The 19,910-nt window shown below is 45.6% G+C and overlaps 2 protein-coding genes across 2 annotated transcripts; both read right to left on the bottom strand.

Moving 5' to 3' along the window:
- On the bottom strand, positions 14,216 to 16,217 carry LOC107620035. Its single transcript, XM_016322261.1, has 2 exons — positions 14,897 to 16,217; positions 14,216 to 14,652 (listed from the first exon to the last, which is right to left on the bottom strand). Exons 1-2 carry the CDS (start codon positions 16,215 to 16,217, stop codon positions 14,216 to 14,218), a joined length of 1,758 nt encoding a protein of 585 aa, XP_016177747.1.
- Positions 17,494 to 18,645, bottom strand: LOC107620034. Its single transcript, XM_016322259.1, has one exon. The coding sequence runs from the start codon at positions 18,643 to 18,645 to the stop codon at positions 17,494 to 17,496; it is 1,152 nt and encodes a 383-aa protein (XP_016177745.1).

Here is a 19,910-nt window from a genome sequence, read left to right as displayed (position 1 = left end):
CCGGAACCACACTTCCAGAGAGGAAACAGGAGGAGCCAATCCCATCAGAACACGCCTCAGCTGAAGAGGTGGTAGAAGTAGAGGATGCTGAAGAGGAAGAGGCAATACAAGATATGGGTGAAGAAGTAGAGGCTCAACTACAGAAAGAAGCACCCAAGGAGGCAGACCCTGCAGAAAATGCCCTCCCTATTCTATTTCCATAAATTGCAAGGAAGCCCAGGAAGCAGATGGAACTTGATCCCAAAATGGTAGAGATATTCAAAAAGGTTGAGGTAACTGTTCCCCTTTTTGATGTTATTCAGCAGGTACCTAAATGCGCAAAGTTTCTAAAAGATTTATGCATACATAAAGACAAAATTAATGAATTAGAAACTATTCCTTTAGGTAGTTCTATATTTGCTTTAATGGGAGGTATACCTGAAAAGTGTAGTGATCCAGGTCCATGTATGGTTAATTGTACTATTGGTGGTGTGATATTTTCTGACTGCATGTGTGATTTGGGAGCATGCGTTAGTATAATGACTTTGTCTATATATGATACTTTGAGGCTCCCTCCCTTAAAAAGGTCGGCAGCTCATTTTGTGTTAGCAGATAAAAGCATTATTACAGTGGTTGGAGTTGCTGAAGATGTATTAATGAGCATTAAGGGGCTCACATTTTTCATTGACTTCTATATCCTGGAAACACCCCCTAATGACTCAGGAAAGCCATCATCAATCCTGCTTGGAAGACCATTCCTGAAGACTTCAAAGTTCAAGATGGATGCATTTTCCGGAACTTATTCCTTTGAAATAGATGGCAGAATAGTGAAATTCAGTCTAAATGGAGCAATGAAGCACCCTTCGGATGATTATTCTATCTCCCAGTGTGACATCATAGATGAAACTGTGGCTGAAGTTCAACAGGAGGAGTTAGAAGAGAAGTACACAGGACAAGGTTTAAGTGTGGGGACACTCTTGGAGGACAATGAGGGCACTTTGCCATTATCACTAGCCCCAGATAATCCAGAGCCTGACCATGAGCAGAAATTAGAATTAAAGCCCCTCCCTCCACACCTCAAGTTTGCTTACCTTGAGGACAAGCAAAAGTTTCCAGTTATTATTGCAAGGGAACTCACTTCCCAACAAGAAGAACAACTACTTAGTGTGCTAAGGAAACACAAAAGAGCAATTGGATGGAGCTTGGCAGACATAGAAGGCATCAACCCTCAAGTTTGTGAGCACAGAATATTTTTAGAAGAGGGAGCTAGGCTTGTTCGTCAACCCCAAAGAAGACTGAATCCCACTATCTTGGAGGTTGTCAAAAAGGAAGTGACCAGACTACTTGAGGTGGATATCATCTACCCCATCTCAGACAGTGAATGGGTAAGCCCAGTACAAGTGGTGCCCAAAAAGTCTGGAGTCACTACAGTAAAGAATGAGCATGGAGAGCTCATAGCAACCATAGTACAGAATGCCTAGAGAGTATGCATTGATTACAGGCGTCTCAACCAAGCCACTCGTAAGGATCACTACCCCCTTCCATTTATTGATCAAATGCTGGATCGCCTGTCAGGTAAATCGCATTATTGCTTTTTAGATGGTTACACAGGTTATTTCCAGATTCATATAGCTTCTGAAGATCAGGAAAAGACTACTTTTACATGTCCTTTTGGGACTTATGCTTATAAGAGAATGCCCTTTGGCTTGTGCAATGCACCAGCTACTTTCCAAAGGTGCATAATGAGTCTTTTCTCTGACCTTATTGAGAACTGTATGGAGGTTTTTATGGATGATTTTAGTGTTTATGGTGATTCCTTTAGCCTTTGCTTAGATAGTTTATCTAGAGTATTAGATACAAACCTTGTATTGAATTTTGAAAAATGTCACTTTATGGTAAAACAAGGGATTGTACTCAGACATGTTGTGTCTAATACTGGCATTTCTGTAGATCCAGCAAAGGTGGATGTTATTTCTAGTTTACCTTACCCCTCCTCTGTGAGGGAAGTCCGTTTGTTCCTTGGCCATGCAGGTTTTTACCGGAGATTCATTAAGGACTTCAGTAAGGTAGCACTTTCCTTATCCAGATTACTGCAGAAAGATATTGAGTTCGAGTTCAGTGAGGATTGCAAACAAGCGTTTGATAAGCTAAAGACCGCCCTGACTCAAGCTCCAATTATGAGAGGACCTGACTGGAGCCAGCCATTCAAAATCATGTGCGATGCTTCCAACCATGCAGTAGGAGCAGCACTGGCTCAGCGTGAAGGTAAGGATCCTTTTGTCATTGCTTATGCATCTAAGACTTTAGACACAGCTCAGTCTAATCACACTACTACTGAGAAAGAACTTCTTGCTATTGTTTTTGCTCTGGATAAATTCTGAGCCTATTTACTTGGTACTAAAGTAGTAGTGTACTCAGACCACGCAGCTCTAAAGTATTTATTAGCTAAAAAGGAGTCCAAACCAAGGCTTATACGTTGGATACTGCTACTACAAGAATTTGATTTGAGAAGCGAGTCTAAATATTATATATGGGATGACCCATATTTATGGAGATGTGGCGCTGACCAGGTAATTAGAAGGTGTGTGCCTCAATCAGAATTCCAGTCCATTTTAGAGGCCTGCCACTCATCTGAGAGTGGAGGACATTTTGGCCCTCAAAGAACAGCTAGAAAATTCTTAGACTGTAGATTCTGGTGGCCTACTCTTTTTAAAGACACTGCTGAATTTTGTAAATCTTGTTTCTCATGCCAAAGGTTTGGTAATATATCCAAGAGGGATGAGATGCCTCAACAGACTATGCTTTTCTATGAAATTTTTGATGTTTGGGGCATTGACTTCATGAGTCCATTTCCAAATTCTAATGGTTATTTTTATATATTGTTAGCAGTGGATTACGTTTCTAAATGGGTGGAAGCAATTCCTACCCGCACTGATGATGCTAACAATGTTGTTTCCTTTGTTAGAAACCACATTATTTGTCACTTTGGATCACCACGAGCAATCGTGAGCGATCAAGGCACCCATTTTTGTAACAGGAGACTAACAGGATTACTAAAGAAGCATGGGATAGTTCATAAAGTGGCAACAGCCTACCATCCCCAGACTAATGGGCAAGCTGAGGTGTCAAACAGAGAGATAAAGCGTATATTGCAGAAGATAGTCAAACCTCATAGAAGAGACTGGAGCACAAGGCTACAAGATGCACTTTGGGCATACAGAACTGCATACAAGACACCCATTGGGATGAGCCCCTTCCGCTTAGTTTATGGAAAGGCCTGTCACCTCCCAGTTGAGGTAGAGCACAAAGCCTTTTGGGCAGTAAAGGAGTGCAACATGGAATTTGAGAAAGCTGGAGCTGAAAGGAAGTTGCAACTGCAAGAATTAGAAAGCCTTCGCCTAGAAGCTTATGAAAACTCAAGGCTGTACAAGGAAAAGATGAAGGCTGTACATGATAAGCACATCAGGAGGAGAGAGTTCCAACCTGGGGATTTAGTCCTCCTTTACAACTCTAGACTGAGGCTCATGCCAGGCAAATTGAGATCAAAATGGGAAGGTCCATATAGAGTAGAGAAGGCTGAGCCTTATGGAGTTTTCCACCTGAGTCATCCTTCAAGATCTGAATTCATCAAAGTTAATGGACATCGTTTGAAGCTATATCATGGTGAGAAGGTGACGAAAAACAAGGAGTTAGAAATCTTCCTCTTGGAAGACCCACTCACAGCAGAAGACTGAGCTAGTGGAGCGTCCAACTTACGGACGTTAAAGCAAAGTGCTAGGTGGGAGACAACCCACCATGGTATGATCATTCCTTTCTTTATTCTTACTTTTCTTTTTCAATAACTCTTCTCCTTATTAGCACATTTAGTTTGCATCTGTATTTGCATATTTTTATTTAAATAAAAACAAAAAAAACAAAGAGGGAGAGCACGCGACGCGACAGCGTCGCCGACGTGTCCGCGTCGCAGGTGGCTCAGAAAGAATAAGAAATCGAACAGAAAGTCACGCGGGAGCGTGGCTGGAGGCATGCCTTTGGCACAAGTCACCCCACGCTTCCGCGTCACATGGGAAACATGCCTCCCACGCGTTCGCGTCACTCACGCGGACGCGTGACCTGAAAATCGACGTAAGAAAGGGTGCACGACCGAAAGTTGTGCTAGAGTGGTGCTGGACTGGTGCTGAACGCACAAGCTTTACCACGCAGACGCATGGCTCACGCGTCCGCGTCATATCCTTATAATGGCCACTCACGCGATCGCGTCGACCACGCGACCGCGTCACCCTGGAATTTGGCAATAATGAGTTTTGAATAGAGAGTTGTGCGAGCGCGAGGCTGCCCTCGCGCCAGTAGCACAAAACGCGTCACGCGTCCCGACGCGACTGCGTCGATTCATTTAAGCGTCACTCACGCGAACGTGTACCCCACGCGTCCGCGTCGCTTGCGCCGCACAGCTTATCCTAATTTGCCAAATATCTTATCTTTCTCTTCCCCAAATCCTACTTTTTCTTTTCCCTCATCATTATTTTCTTCCCCTTTCTTTCTCCTTCCTTCTTTCTCACTTTTTACTTTCTCTCTCTCACCACCATTATCAAGGTTTTTTCTTTTCTTCTTCTCTCCTTACTTTTCTATTCTTCTTCTTAATTTATGTTTTCTTCTTATTTTCTTTTTCTTTTTACTTGCTTTATCCATGTTTTCTTTTTCTTTCTTTTTCTTTTAATTGGTGTTAAATATTTAGTAGGGTCATTATTATTCCTTATGTTTACTTGTAGATTGTTAAGAACTTGTTTGGCAATTATATGTTAATTTTTAAGGGTTACTTGCATGTTCATATTATTATTTTCATTAGCTATTTATCATGCATGCTATGTGTTTGTGAAAATGCCCATATGGCATTGTGCACTATTTTTGGATTTCTTTTAATCTACCACTCTATATGCCTGTTTTTCACAAAACCCTTTTTTTATATTTTATTATTTAAATATAATTGTCATTACAAACAAATTATCAGTTTGAAAGGCTTGGTAATCTAACTTGGACATTGAATGCTTGATCTATGCTACTCATGCCTTTGCCTGCATGCCAATAAACACCTAGCATTTAATTGTCCCCATATGCACTTGCTATATTTTCATTGATGATTTTTCACATGTAGTCATGACCATGTGTTAACATCATTCATCTTTTAATGTGCATTGATTACCACTTTTTCCGCTCTCTTCCTTGCTCCAACCCTTGACATTTTAACATACTTTTTCTTTCTTTCTTTTAGGATGGCCACCAAGAAAGGCAAGGAGAAAGCTGCCCCCAAATCAACAGCAAGGAGAGGAACAAAACGAGCATTAGTGGCAGAGCCATCTTCAACTACAGTTAAACCCTCAAAAAAAAGAATTAAGAGGATTATAAAGGTTGAAGATAAAGAGAAAGCCTTCCCAGCAAAGGACACTGCGCGATTTACCAATCGCTACTGTGAGCAGATGTTCTCCATCCTGGCAGAAAGGAGTTACAACAACGAATACCTTCTTATCCTCCCAAACCATATTGCTGAATTTGTTGAGCCGCAAATTGAACGAAGACAATGGGGTTTCCTACAGAGACAGCCACAGCAGGTTAATCTTTTCTGGGTAGTCGAGTTCTACTCAAACTTTCACCTGCCGACCCTGCAGTCTGTCTATGTCCGTCAGAAGCAAATCGCCATTACAGAAGAGGCCATTCAACGAGCTTTAGATCTTCCCCCTATTCCAGAAGGACTGGACGCATTTCAAGAGGCCACACTCAAGCGCCAGATGTACCAATTTGACTGGGACGCTGTTCTCAGAGTTATTGCACTACCTAGCAGCAGATGGATCTACGGATACCATCGTTCCTGTCCTAAGGGAATATCGGCTTCCGCACTTACCTTGGAGGCTCGCGTATGGGCACAGATTATGTCCCATTACGTCTTTCCGAGCACTCACGAGTCCTCCTTCACTGCAGACATGGCCGTTCTATTATGGTGCATCCTTACAAATCAACCTCTGAACCTACCAGGACACATCCGGAATGCTATGGGACACGTACAAATTGCGGGTAACTTACCTTTTCCCGCCATGGTCTCAGATCTTGTCTCAGCAGCTGGAGTCTCCTACAGAGCTGGGGATACCAAAGCCATGCTTCCACGGGTTGATCAGTATGTCCCTAATGGGAAATATATCAGACCTCCAGCAGCCACCACAAGCCAGCCTACTGAACCGGCTGAAGACATTCCTCCTTCAACACCACAAGCACCTACAACCAATCAACTGCTCCATCAGATACTTCAAAGGTTGGATCGGCAGGAACACAAAGCAAAGCTAAGAGAGCGCCATAACAAGCGCCGATTCACATACCTCAAGGAGCTACTTAAGGGAAAATACAGAGACTCAGACACCCCGGACTCTACTTCGTTTACCAGCACAGGGAGCCATGACGGTCCCGACTGTGGAGATACTGCTACCAGTCCACCTTTGTTCCTGACAGATGGCACCGAGGACGGTGCAAAGCCTTAAGTGTGGGGAGGTCGGTCAGTACCTGACTTCCGGAGGTAAATTCTCTTCCCTAACACCAATAAAATAGGTTATTTAGTTAGTTTTTATCTTGTAGAATAGGATAGATTGCATAGTAATAGATTAGTTGCATGCATGTTCTACTTGATTGAAAAGACAATAAGTTTCTTCTAAGACCCTATTTTTAGAACAAAATTTCACTAATTTTAATTAAAACTTTTATGTTAAATTTGCTTGAAGTTATATTTGAAACATGGTTTTTGAGCTAAAGAACACACAACCTGTGAGACTTTGAGCCTTTATACATGGTTACATTATTTAACCATAATTATTTTATTCTTGTGTGTTTACTTCTCTATGATTGTAATTTATATTTTGTTTCATCCTATATATCCAATGTTTAATATATTTATATGCTTGCATATGATTGAGGCCATTAATTGTTTAGCTCACTTATCCCAAATAAGCCTACCCTTTCAATTACCTTTGTTAGCCACTTTGAGCCTTTAAATCCCATTTGTTCTTTATTTTACCACATTACTAGCCTTAAGCGGAAAAATAATTATATATCTCAATTGAATCTTTGGTTAACTTAAGATAGAATTAGGTGTTAATTAAGTATGGGAAAATTGTGGGAACAAAAGATAATAAGAGAATGTGTCATGATAATATAATAGGAATTTGGGTGCCTACTCATGTAAAACTATAAAAATTAAAAATCTATGTACATTGATAAACTACGTTTATATTTTATGTTAAAAAAAATCCAAAAATATTCAATAATTAAATAAGGGGACAAAATTACCCCAATGTTAAGTCAAGAATTCAAATATCAATGCATGTATGATAAAATTAAAATAAAAGTTGATACATGAGTAAGGAATGTGAAAGAAAATTTTGGGTAGCTAAGTGTGAAATTTAAGCTATAAACAATATATATGTGTTAGGTGAAAGCTTGGGTTAATTAAAGATTCAATTTATAAGCTCACTTAGCCATATATGTACCCTTACCCATACCTTGGCCCCATTACAACCTTGAAAAGACCTCATGATGTTTGCATTGGTATATTAATTGTTGTTGATTGGTTAGGAGAAGAACAAAAAAATTAGAAAGCATGATTAGAGAAGGATAGTGATTACCCTATACACTAGAGAGATTAGAGCATACATACATCATCAGTGAGGGTTCAATACTTGAGTTCTATGTTCCCTGCTTTCATGAGCTACCTTCTTGCATTTTTATCTGTTTTTACTGAATAAGAATTGAATTAGTGGAATTTGATTTGTGATTGTCTTGAAGAGCTTATTTACTTTTGACCAAGTGGACAAGAATCATATAGTTGCATTCACATATATAGGTTGCATTGCATTGCATGAGTTTTACATGTTCCTACTCATTTATTTTATCTCCTTCAACTAAGCATGAGGACATGCTAATGACTAAGTGTGGGGAGGTTGATAAACCACTATTTTATGGTTTATATTGTGCTTAATTATGCGGTTTTATCAAATCTTTACCCACTTATTCATATGATAAGCATGCATTTATAATTCCTTCCTAAAAATACTTCATGGTTGAAAACTTGCTTCCTATAGACTTTTAATTTTGTATTTTTAATTCTCCTTTATTCCATTCGATGCCGTGATCTGTGTATTAAGTGTTTCAGGCTTTATAGGGCATGAATGACTTGGAGACTGGAGGAAGCTTGCAAAAATGGAAGAAACACAAGAAATTGAGGAGATGACCAGCGAGAAGTGACACGGATGCATGGTTCACGCGACCGCGCGACATAGAAGAAATTGCAGTGACGCGGACGCATGGCTCACGCGACCGTGCGGATTGGAAACTGCACAAGTGACGCGAAGGCGTGGACGACGCGCACGTGTGGCAAGGCAAAACGCTGGATGACGCGAACGCCTGAATGACGCGATCGCGTGACATGCGCGATCTGCAGAATCTGCAAAATTCGCTAGGGGCGATTTTGGGCCCTGTTTTGACCCAGTTTTCGGCCCAGAAAAGCATATTAGAGCCGGGGAACATGCAGAGACCAGAGACAACATTCATTCCGCATAGTTTTAGTTTTAGATCTGAATTTACTCCTCCTTTAGGTTTTCTCTCTACACATTCATAATTCTTAGGATTTTGACTTTATCGCTTTTTGGATTGGGATATTGAGAAGAGTTATTACCTCCGTCAAGACTTCGTCATTCTAGTTTGTTTTCTTACTTGTCACTTACTCTTTCATGTCCTTTATTTACTCAGAGTTACTCTTGGATTATTTCTAGAATTTATTTATACAAGAACTATTTTTATTTTTAATTGATCCTTTTGATTATTATTTATCATGTCTTTCAGTATTTTTCTTCCTTATTTTGTGAAATTTACATTCATAATGAGCGAGTAGTTCCATAACTTGATTGGGAGATGATTGAAAGGGAACCTTGAGTTGGATTACTCAAGAGAAAAATTGTAATTGGGTTTATTGTTGGATCGCCCTCTAGTCACTGACACTAGTCCTTCCCAAGGGAGAGGATTAGGACTTGTGAATAGAAATTGCCTTCCAACTTGCTTGACTTTCTTCTACCTAGTAAAGGATAACTAAGTAGAACAACCTTCAATTATCATTTTAATCTTGAGAGAACTCCATCAAGGATAGGGCTTCCAACTAATCTACTCACAGTCAAGGTTTTTATTCAAATTACATAATTTCTCTAATTTAATTTCCTGTTTATCAACTCAAACCATTTTAGAAAACATCTGATTAATAAAATAGCACACCTTTCTGCAACTCGTTGGGAGACGACCTGGGATTCATACTCCCAGTATTTTGATTTTAATTTTGTGACAACCCCTTCTAAATTGATAAGTGGATTTTCGGCTGGTTAAGAACTGTACTTGCAACGTATCTCTTATAACAATTTCTTAACTCGCCAATTTCCGCTACGTCAGTACTTCTTAACGTTAAACGTCAAAATCGTTAATGAATTATGAAATTACTTATATACTCCTGTCTTTTATCTATCATAGGTTCATATTTCTCTGAGATTTTTCTACTTTCCACTTTTTCTCTTCCAACACACATTGTAATCTGCTCAACTTTTCCCACAACTCGGTTTCTTTTGATCGATGGCACAAAGTTAACCAACTCAACAATTTTGATAGTTAAAGAAAAGAGAGTACTAATAAAAAGAGTTTCTCTACACTATATGGAACTTCACCTACAGTATAAAAAAATATTAGAATATTGGACAAAAAAAGGAAGTCATTTTCAATAACTACATAATATTTGGAGTGCAAATCAATACAATTTAAACAGTACTATTATATTTTAATATTAAAAAATTTGATACCAATAATGTATCACAAAAAATAATAGAGTTCGAAATACAATATAACATTAGAGAAATTAAAAATTTCACCATGAACTCAAATGGCTTATCAAAGTTTAATTTGTTTCTTACTTCAGACATGATGATGTTCTCATATTAGAACTAGCTAAAGTTCAAGTCTTCAACTTCACTAAAGACTAATATAGTCAAACATTTAGTGATCAGAATTAAATATTTTTAAGAAATTGACTTTCCACCTACAATCAATTAAATTGGAGGCAAGGGAGGGATGGAGGTGCGGTGTGGCGACGCGAGCACTCACCAGGAAGAAGTTAGTGACGACTTTCCTTATTGTACCGCCCTGCTGCGACGCGAGGAACGATGCATGGTTCACGAGCACGTCAGCGAGGTCAAGCTTCCTTTCTTGAATCGCTTCTGCGCACGCTATGAGTGCCTGGATGAAACGCACACCTGTGTCTTTGACCACCACACAAGGCCGTGTGAGATCTGAGCGTGACTCCACTTGCGATTTTACAGTTTTGATAACTGTTCGGTAGGTCGGATATCGGACGGGTTGGGTTGATACCCTGATCAAAGAAGGGGAAGTCATCTGGTCGCACGTCTCTGGGTTGAGAGTAGGCGGAGTCCCGAGCTCTTGGGATGTAGAGGGGGGGTGTCACCTGCAAAGGCACTTCGATGCTCAAGTCAGTGAAATGTGCAGGCGAGTAAAGGTTGGGTGGTATATGACGTACCTTGGGGGAAGGGCAGGACCTTCCCCATATATACCATGTCAGAGGTGGGCCCATCAAGGACAGGCCCACCTTTCCTGATGCTCTCTCCTCACAGCTATAGCGTAGCTGTCAGGGACGCGTGTTCGGGTCGGCGACAGAGCGTCTCCTACCCGACCATCCGGGTCGGATGGTGCTCGGGTCGGGCCAGCCCGCTAGCAGTTTAGGCCAGGCCATAACAGTGCCCCCGACACGCCGGTAACGACCGTGAGGATCGTTGATGGCGTGTCATCTCTCCTTTCGTGCGTTGTCGCTAGGTCGGTCGTCCGTGGGGGGACGTGCCTCTTGCGTGCGTGTCTGTTTGTTGTTGGAACGACCGCTTGTTGCCTCGTTCTTCGCGCGGGGTATTTAATGCTCATAATGGGTTGGAAAACCCTGTGTGCAAAGACTATTTTGCCCCCAGGTCTTTCGCACTTCCTGGGTGGCAGTTTTAAACAGTTTTGCTTTGATTTTTCCCTTTTCACTCTTGCTCCTACTATCTCCCTGCTATCTCCCTCTCAAAAAATCTCAGAGCATTGTTCTAGGATCCTCGTGCATCTTTCCTTCTTCCTTCTCAGTTTTCGCAACCAATTCAGGTAATCTTTGATCTTTTCTCTTTTCTGCTTCATTGTTGTATGTTTGTTGCTTGTATTTGCTCCGTGTTCTTGCTGTTTTGTTTGATTCTTGTTGGTAGATGGCTCATTAGTGTCAAGTAGATGCGTTAGGGGAGGGGTACCATTCCAGGGTAGGTTTTTAAGTAGCTTGCATGATAGATGACTTTTACCCATGCTTGATCTTAACTGTTGAATAGGACAAACATAGTTTCTAGGCTTTTTCTGGACTCCCGTCCTCATAGACTAACGGAGTGGTACCCCTACTGTAGGTATGCCTCGCATCGTTTCCTGGGCTTCTCCTTCTGTTGCGAATTACGATCCCTACGCCTGGGTGACTAAGGATGTGAAGGACTCGCCAAATCAGATGGATGAAGAGGAGTTGACGAAGTTCCAGCAAGCCGAGTACCTATGTGGGGGGACAGAAGAGGAGGCCAATTATGACGTCTTCGTTTCTGCCCCCAACGAACGGCGGTATGAGATTAATTTCCACTCCTCCCAGGTTGCCGACTGGATTTGGTTTTACAAAGCCATGTTCACCCAGGTGGGCGTTTGCATACCGTTCTCCGACTTCCAGATGGCGCTTCTTAATTGGATATCCGTGTCGCCGTCACAGCTTCATCCAAACAGTTGGGCTTCTATCCGCTGTTTTGAGATGGTGTGTGAATATCTCGAGTTGCCGGTGTCTGTGGACGTCTTTCTCTTTTTCTTCAACCTAACCAACCCTTCCAAGGAGAGGAAAGTGAGGAAAGGGTTCTTATCTTTCCGATCTGCTCAGGGTCGTAGGATATTTGGCTTGTTCGAGGACTCTTATCATGGGTTCAACGACAAGTATTTCAAGGTTCGTCCTGTCAAAGGTCGCCATCCCTTTTGGTTGTCGTTGGAGGGGGAACGCCTCATCCCGACGTATTGGAGCTTCGGGGCAGGGTCCAACACCTTCATTAAGGTGACCTATAAGGGGATGTCCGCCGTAAATAAGAGAATTGCCGACGTGTTGTGGGTGGTCTTTGGAAAGAACCCCGTGAACCCCCACCTCCTTATGGGTGAACGGGAGGTCGCTAGGAATTATATTTGTGAGCTGTTTTGTCTTACTTTTGTGTTGTTTGTCGTTTAATTTGTTATTGCCAACTTCACAACTGACGTATTTATTTCTGTTGCAGTGGAGATGTCTGCTTCGGTAACCGGGCTCGAAAGTTTAGTTAAGACCTTCTTGGAGGATAGCGACAAGGAGAAGGCTGACGAGAAGGCTGCCGGGAAGCCGGAAGGCCCCACCGAGGAGAAGGAGGATCAAGCTGTACCTTCGCCTCGGGACACCGAGATGTCCGACAAGAACTCTGCCGGGATGCAAGCTTCTCCTATTCCCGAGGAGACGGCCGGTATTGGGCAGTCGTCTTCTACCCATCGGGAGTATGATAATCTGAAGCTTGTCCCTACTCCCAAGAGGCAGAGGGCATCCTCCAGCCCGAAAGGTACTCTCACCGTGATGGAGGGAAATTTCGATGCTGGGGCCTTTATTGATAATCAGCTGATTCTCGGTACGGAGGATCACTTTCTTAGTACCGAACTCGCGGGGCAGGCGAGGTGGATGTACTGCACCCTTCTCTGCGGAGCGGTGATAGCTCGGAAGGCCGAGTTCGAGTTGTCGGGCATGCAGGCTTTGCGAAGGAAGCTCGATACTGCTGCCCAGGCCAACAACGAATTCAAGGTCCAGGTGGAAAAGCTTCAGGAACAACTGGCCGCGGCAGAGAAGGGGCGCAAGGATGCCGAGGAGAAGGCTGCGTCCTTTGAGGAAAAAATGAAGGTCTCCGATGCCACCGTCTCCTGTTTAACCGAGTGGGAGATGACTCTAGAGAGCCAGCTTAATGCCGCGCAAGGTCGGGTGGTCACTATGGAGAAGGAATGTGACGCGGCCGTCTCGTCGACTGAGGCTGCACGAGCAGAGGTCGAAGAGCTGAAAAGGAAACATAGGGCAGTCAGGGAGCAGGGAAAGAACGCGATCTTTATGACCGAGGAGGCTCTCAAGGCCCAAGTGAAGATCGTGATCCCAGACTTCGACACGTCGGCTATCGGAGTCTTCAAAACAGTTCAGGACGGCAAGATTGTTGACATGCCCCGAAAGTGAACTCTTGTAACTTGCGCTTTTTATGTGGATTTGTAGAACACTTGTTGAGACCGTTTACTTTTGTTATACTTAAGTGGTCGCCTGGTCGGCTTATAATTATCGCTTTTCTCTTGCTGTTTAGTAGTATTTTGTTTTGTTACTGTTTTTTCGGTGTGGACTTATTGCTTGTGTCCGTTTTGCCGTTTGTGTTGGTAACTTAGTTGAAACCGTCTTGGTCTTATTATCGCGGCCGTTTGTTATGGCTATGATTCGACTGGCTCCCGGGGTGATCAGTCCCAGTTTGCCATTGAAGAACGCGATGGTGTGGGATACATATTGGGGAATAGTAGATGGGAGAATTCAGACAAGTAAATATTAATCGTCAGCTAAACAAGTTTATGAACATGGTAGGCACTTAATAAAAGTAAATCACTGGAAATTAAATGGTTATCTAGCTCGTCAGGCCGCTTGACCGGTGTACCCAAGCTACGAATAGAACCTCCTCAGGTTACCTGCATTCCATGTTCTCGGGATTTCTTTGCCGTCGAGTCTCTCCAATTTGTAGGTGCCTTTGCCAAGCACTTCTCTGATTCTGTAGGGAACTTCCCAGTTTGCCGCCAGCTTTCCTTCTCCTGGGGTTGGTAGCCCGACGTCGTTTCGTCACAGGACGAGGTCTCTTTCCTCAAACTCCCTTCTGAGGACCTTGGTATTGTAACGTAGGGCTATTCTTTGTTTCAGTGCTACCTCCGACAAGTGGGCCATCTCTCTGGCCTCGTCCACCAGGTCTTTTTCCACCGCTTCTTCTACTCCCATCAAAAGTAGTCGCGGGCTCGGCTCGCTAATCTCCACAGGTATCACCGCGTCGACCCCGTATGTTAGGCAAAAGGGGGTTTTGCTTGTGGAGCTTTACTTGGTTGTTCGGTAGGACCAGAGGACCGAGGCAAGCTCATCGGCCCATGCGCCTTTTTTGCTATCTAAACGCTTCTTGAGGCCTAGCAGGATGACTTTATTTGCGGACTCCACTTGTCCATTTGTCTGGGAATGTTCCACTGAGGAGAACTTTTGTTTTATTCCCAGGCCGGTGAGAAACTCTGCAAACTTCTTGTCAGTGAATTGCGTCCCATTATCCGAAATGACGATTTCCGGGATGTCGAACCGAGTTATCACCTGCCTCCACATGAACTTTCTACAATTAGATGAGGATATACTGGCCAGCGGTTCGGCTTCTATCCATTTGGTGTAATAGTCCACAGCAACGATGAGATGTTTGACTTGTCCTGGACCATCAGCCTCTATCCATTTGGTGTAGTAGTCGACGGCAACTATGAGGTACTTGACTTGCCCTGGGCCAACCGGGAAGGGCCCCAAGAGGTCGACTCCCCATTGTGCAAAAGGTCAGGAGGACGTCAGTAGGCTCAGCTCGAAAGCTGGCGCTCTGTGGAAGTTGGCGTTCTGTTGACACTTAGCGCATTTTTTCACGAATTCTCTGGAGTCATTGATCATTGACGGCCAGTAATACCCAGCTCAGATGAGCTTCCTTGCTAGGGCTTTGCCCCCGATATGGTGGCCGCAGCATCTCTCATGGACTTCTCTGAGCACGTAGTCTGTCTGGTCGGGGTGTATGCACTTCAGCAAAGGTTGGCTGAGTCCCTTTTTGAATAGCTGGTCCTGTATGACCGTGTACTTTGCAGCCTCCCAACGCTTTGGCTTCCTTCCCATCCCCGGGGAGTTTGCCGTTTTTCAAGAAATCGGTGATGGGGTCCATCCAAGAGGGGCTCATCTTGGTCAGGTGTAGAGCAACTGCGGGCTCTTTCGTGATGCCTTGAATGAGGGAGCGGTTGCCGGTTCCAGGTTTTGTGCTTGCCAACTTGGATAGGAGGTCTGCTCGTGTGTTCCTTTCCCTTGGAACGTGTTGGATCGTGACCTCCTCAAATTGTTTGCTCAGCTCTTTGACCCTTTCCAAGTATTTTTGTAGCAGCGAGTCTCTGACTTGGTAGCTTCCATTTACTTGCGCGGTGACAACCTGCGAGTTGCTACATACTTCCAACCTTGTGGCCCCGACTTCCCGAGCTAGAACCAAGCCCCCTAGAAGGGCTTCGTATTCTGCTTGGTTGTTTGATACGGGAAACTCGAACTTAACCGATTGTTCGTAAATGACTCCGGCTGGGCTTTCTAGGATGATCCCAGCACCTCCGGACGTCTGGTTGGAAGCTCCGTCCACATGGAGTTTCCACCGTGTGCTTGTGTCCTCGGTTGGATTTCCGGTTACTTCCACTAGGAAGTCCGCCATTGCTTGTGCCTTAATCGCGTGTCGGGGTTCGTAGCTCAGATCGTATTGGGACAGCTCGATGGCCCAGGTCATCATCCTCCCCGCCAAATCAGGTTTTTGGAGCACCTGACGGATCCCCTGGCCCGTTCTCACGACCACCTGGTGACCCTGGAAGTATTGTCGTAGTCTGCGGGAAGAGATCAAGAGCGCTAGTGCCAGTTTCTCTAGCTTGCTGTACCTAAGTTCTGCCCTTTGTAGTGCTCTACTCACGAAGTAAATCGGTTGTTGGGCCTTCCCTTCTTCTCGCACCAGCACCGCTGCAAGCGCTCCTTCTGTTATGGCTAGGTATAGGTAGAGTGGTTCCCCGGCTCTGGGTTTCCCGAGAACAGGGGGTGCTGCTAGGATTTCTTTGAAGTGGTTGAATGCCTCCTCGCACGCCGGAGTCCATTCAAACGCTATTCCCTTCTTCATCAGGTTGAAGAAGGGTAGGGCCTTTGCTGCCGATGCACCGAGGAATCGGGACAATGCGGTGAGCCTTCCCGCCATCCGCTGAACGTCTTTGATGCAACCCGGACTCCTCATCTGGAGTATCGCTTGGCACTTTTCGAGGTTGGCTTCCACTCCCCTTTGGGTTATCATGAACCTTAGGAACTTTCCGGCCTCCATGGCAAAGGCGCATTTAAGCGGGTTGAGCCTCATGCCGTGTTGTCAGAGAGATGCGAACACATTCTCCAGGTCGCTTATGAGGTCGTCAGGTCGGGCGGTTTTTGCAAGGATATCGTCCACATAGACTTCCACCGTCTTGCCGATAAGATCGCTGAATATTTTGTTCATCAGCCTCTGGTACGTTGCCCCTGCGTTTTTCAGACCAAAAGGCATCACCTTGTAGCAGTAGGTCCCTCCCGGCATTATGAACGCCGTTTTATCCTCATCTGGCCGGTGCATCGGTATCTGGTTGTAGCCGGAGTAGGCGTCCATAAAGCTCAGATACCGGTACCCCGCGACCGCGTCAACAAATGCATCAATGTTGGGGAGAGGGTAGCAGTCCTTGGGACATGCCTTGTTGAGATCAGAGTAGTCCACACACATCCTCCATTTCCCATTGTGTTTTTTTACCAGGACCACATTTGACAACCAGGTAGAATAGTCTAGTTCCCGGATAAACCCTGCTTCAAGGAGGCTGGCCGTTTGTCTGGCCACTTTCTCTGCCCTTTCCTGAGACATTTTCTTCTCCTTTGAGCCACTGGTTTGGCTTCCGGTCTGATGGCTAGGTGATGTGACATGAATCCGAAGTCTATCCCCGACATATTGGCAGGTGTCCAGGCAAACAAATCGCCGTTGGCTCTGATCATTTCCATCAAGGGCTCTTTTAATTCATAGGGGAGGTTCCTATTCACGAACGTGAACTTTTCCTCCGTGTTCCCAACTCTAAACTTTTTCAGGTCCCCTTCTGGTTCGGGCCTGGGCTTGTCGTCAATCCTGGCATCCAAGTCGGCGAGAAATACCCCCGATGCTTCCCTAGATTTCTTTCTTAACGAGAGACTGGCGTTGTCGCAAGCGACTGCCGTTTCCAGGTCTCCCCTTACAGATCCTACTGACCCTTCTTCAGTTATGAACTTCATTACCAACATCCTTGTGCTGATGACTCCTCCTAGGTCGTTAATGGTTTTTCTCCCTAGGATGATGTTGTAGGCGTGGAGTCTCGTAGGATCACGAACTCAGCCATTATCGTCCTTCTCCCTTGGCCTTGTCCCAATGAGGTCGGCAGGGTGATTATGCCATCCAGCTTGATGAAGTGGTCGCCGAGCCCTACGACGCCGTGCTGGTGAGTCTGTAGGTTGGCGTCCCTTAGGCCTAAAGCGTCGAACACATTGCGGAACATGATGTTCGAGTCTGCCCCCGTATCTACAAGGATTCACTTGATGAGACCGGTTCCTACTCTGGCCGTTATGACCATGGGAGGGCTTTCTCCGACGTCGTCGAACCATTGATCCTCCGGGCCGAATGAAATGGGTGGGTGCTTCCTCGTGCTTCGTGCAGAGAACGAGGAGACCGCCAGAACTTTGGCGTCTTTCCTATGCACCGACCTTGATCTAGGTGCCGCATTCCTAGCCGTTACCACGTTCACTATGGTGAGGCCTTGGTCGTCGCCCTCCGGTTCTTGGCGTCGCTTTGCTGCCCGAGTCCTGTCTTCGCTGTCCTGGTCACGATTCCGTCGTCTCGGTTCTCTAATGAGGTGGGAGAATTCAGCTAGCTTTCCATCCCTAATCGCTTGTTCTAATGCGTCCTTTAGGTCGAAGCAATCATGTGTCTTGTGCCCATAGCCCTTGTGATAGTCACAGTAGAGGCTTCGGTTTCCCCCTGTTCGTTCCTTTAGTGGTCGGGGCTTCGACAAGATTCCCTTTTCGGCGATTTGTTGATAAACTTCCATGATTGGTGTGGTAAGGGGAGTGTAATTGGTGAACTTCCCGACACGAGGAAACGGTCTGGGTGCCTTGCTCGGACCGCCATCCCTGGCGTGTTCCTTTTGTCCTTCTCTGTTCCCGCGGTGCCGGTCTTGGTTGTAAGAGGACTGCCGTTTGTTGGCGGCCACGACTTGGCTAACTTCTTCGTCGTTGATGTACTCCTTGGCTACACATTGGATCTCCTGCATGGTCCGCACCGGCTTCATGGTGAGGTGCTTTCTGAAGTCCTCGTTCAGGAGCCCGTTTGTTAGGCACAAGCTTGCAACTGAGTCCGTCAGCCCGTCTATTTCCAGGCACTCGTCGTTGAATCGGTCTAGGTATCTCCTGGTCGGCTCTCCGGGCCGCTGGGCCACTCCAAGCAGGTTGATTGGGTGTTTTGCTTTTGTAATTCTAGTCGTGAATTGGGATAGGAAGGTGTGGCTGATGTCCGCAAAACTGGTCACTGAGCCCTGCGGGAGGTTGTTGAACCACCGTATCGCAGGTCCCGCCAGGGTGACCGGGAAAGCGCGGCACGTTACCTCGTCTCCCACTCCCTCTAAGTTCATCTTGGACTCAAAGGCCATGAGGTGTTCCAGCGGGTCTTGCGTTCCGTCATACCTCATGTCCGTTGGCTTGTCAAAGTGTTTTGGCAGCCGGACCTCGAGGATGGAACGGTGAAATGGGGTCGCTCCCATTATCACGGGTCCCCGCGTTCTCGTTGTTCTCCCTTCGTCGTCCTCCTGACGAGTCTCCTCGTGGTCGCGATCCGTGGTATGCCACCTTTCGTGCCTGGTGTAGATGAGGGGGTCGTGGCGTCTTCTCGCGCGTCCTCTTTCCCCGGCGCTCTCGGATTCAGCCTGAGGGCTGGCTTTGCGTCTGGAATGGCTCCTTGAGTGAGAACGAGAGTGGCTTTGCTCTGGGGTGTGCTGGTCATGTTCCCAGTCTGCTAGCCGGCGTTCCAAGTCTTGCATCCTATGGGGTAGTTCCTGCATTATTCTGGTGTGGTTGTCGCCAGTTCCCCCGAAAGGGCGTCTTTCGAGAGATCGGGTGGTACGTCTTGGAGGGAACCTCGTGCGCGGTCAGGGAGAAATCGCGGAAGGTTCCCCTCTGCGCTCGGTCTCGCGGCCTGTCTCTCCTGGGCCCAAAACAACGTCCATCCAGGCGACTAGATCCCCACAGACGGCGCCAATGTTTGGTAGTTCGGATACCGGACGGGTTGGGTTGATACCCTGATCAAAGAAGAAGGGAAAGTCGTCTGGTCGCACGTCTCTGGGTTGAGGGTAGGCGGGGTCCCGAGCTCTTGGGATGTAGAGGGGGGGTGTCACCTGCAAAGACACTCCGACGCTCAAGTTAGTGAAATGTGCAGGCGAGTAAATGTTGGGTGGTATATGACGTACCTTGGGAGAAGGGCAGCATATATACCATGTCAGAGGTGGGCCCATCAAGAACAGGCCCACCTTCCCTGATGCTCCCTCCTCACAGCTGTAGCGTAGCTGTCAGGGACACGTGTCCGGGTCGGATGTTGCTCGGGTCGGGCCGGCCCGCTAGCAGTTTGGGCCAGGCCGTAACAATAACCGTTCTAAAGTCGTTGTCATTGGCTGAGGTTTTTGATGAGAATATTGAACTGTAAAGGCCAGGTCCTCAAGAATTTGCGTAAACAGCAGTGAAGCGAGGCGAGGCAATGGGTCCACTGATGACGGACAAACAGAGCACCCGTACATCGACGACACAGATGACAACGCTACAAATGACGACACCACAATGCGACGAATGAGAAATGTGGCCAGATGGGAACTTCGAAGAAGAATTTAGGGTCGACTAAAATTCTCTGACTTCGGGACAAAATGTTAAAAGTTCTTTTAATATTTTAAAAATATGAAAGTGTTCT

This window comes from Arachis ipaensis, chromosome B10 (genome assembly GCF_000816755.2).
Source record: "Arachis ipaensis cultivar K30076 chromosome B10, Araip1.1, whole genome shotgun sequence".
NCBI classification, from domain to species: Eukaryota; Viridiplantae; Streptophyta; class Magnoliopsida; order Fabales; family Fabaceae; genus Arachis; species Arachis ipaensis.
Note: the sequence above shows the minus strand (reverse complement) of the source record. Positions and strands in the feature narration are given on the sequence as shown.

Bases quoted from the DNA above. Each gene is read 5' to 3' on its own strand.
- LOC107620035 (XM_016322261.1), bottom strand. From the start codon at position 16,217: ATGATAACCCAAAGGGGAGTGGAAGCCAACCTCGAAAAGTGCCAAGCG. The intron at 14,653-14,896 runs GTCCATGAGAGA...CGGTTGGCCCAG, and splicing joins CAGACTACGTGCTCAGAGAA to GGCAAGTCAAGTACCTCATA.
- LOC107620034 (XM_016322259.1), bottom strand. From the start codon at position 18,645: ATGAGGTATGACGGAACGCAAGACCCGCTGGAACACCTCATGGCCTTT.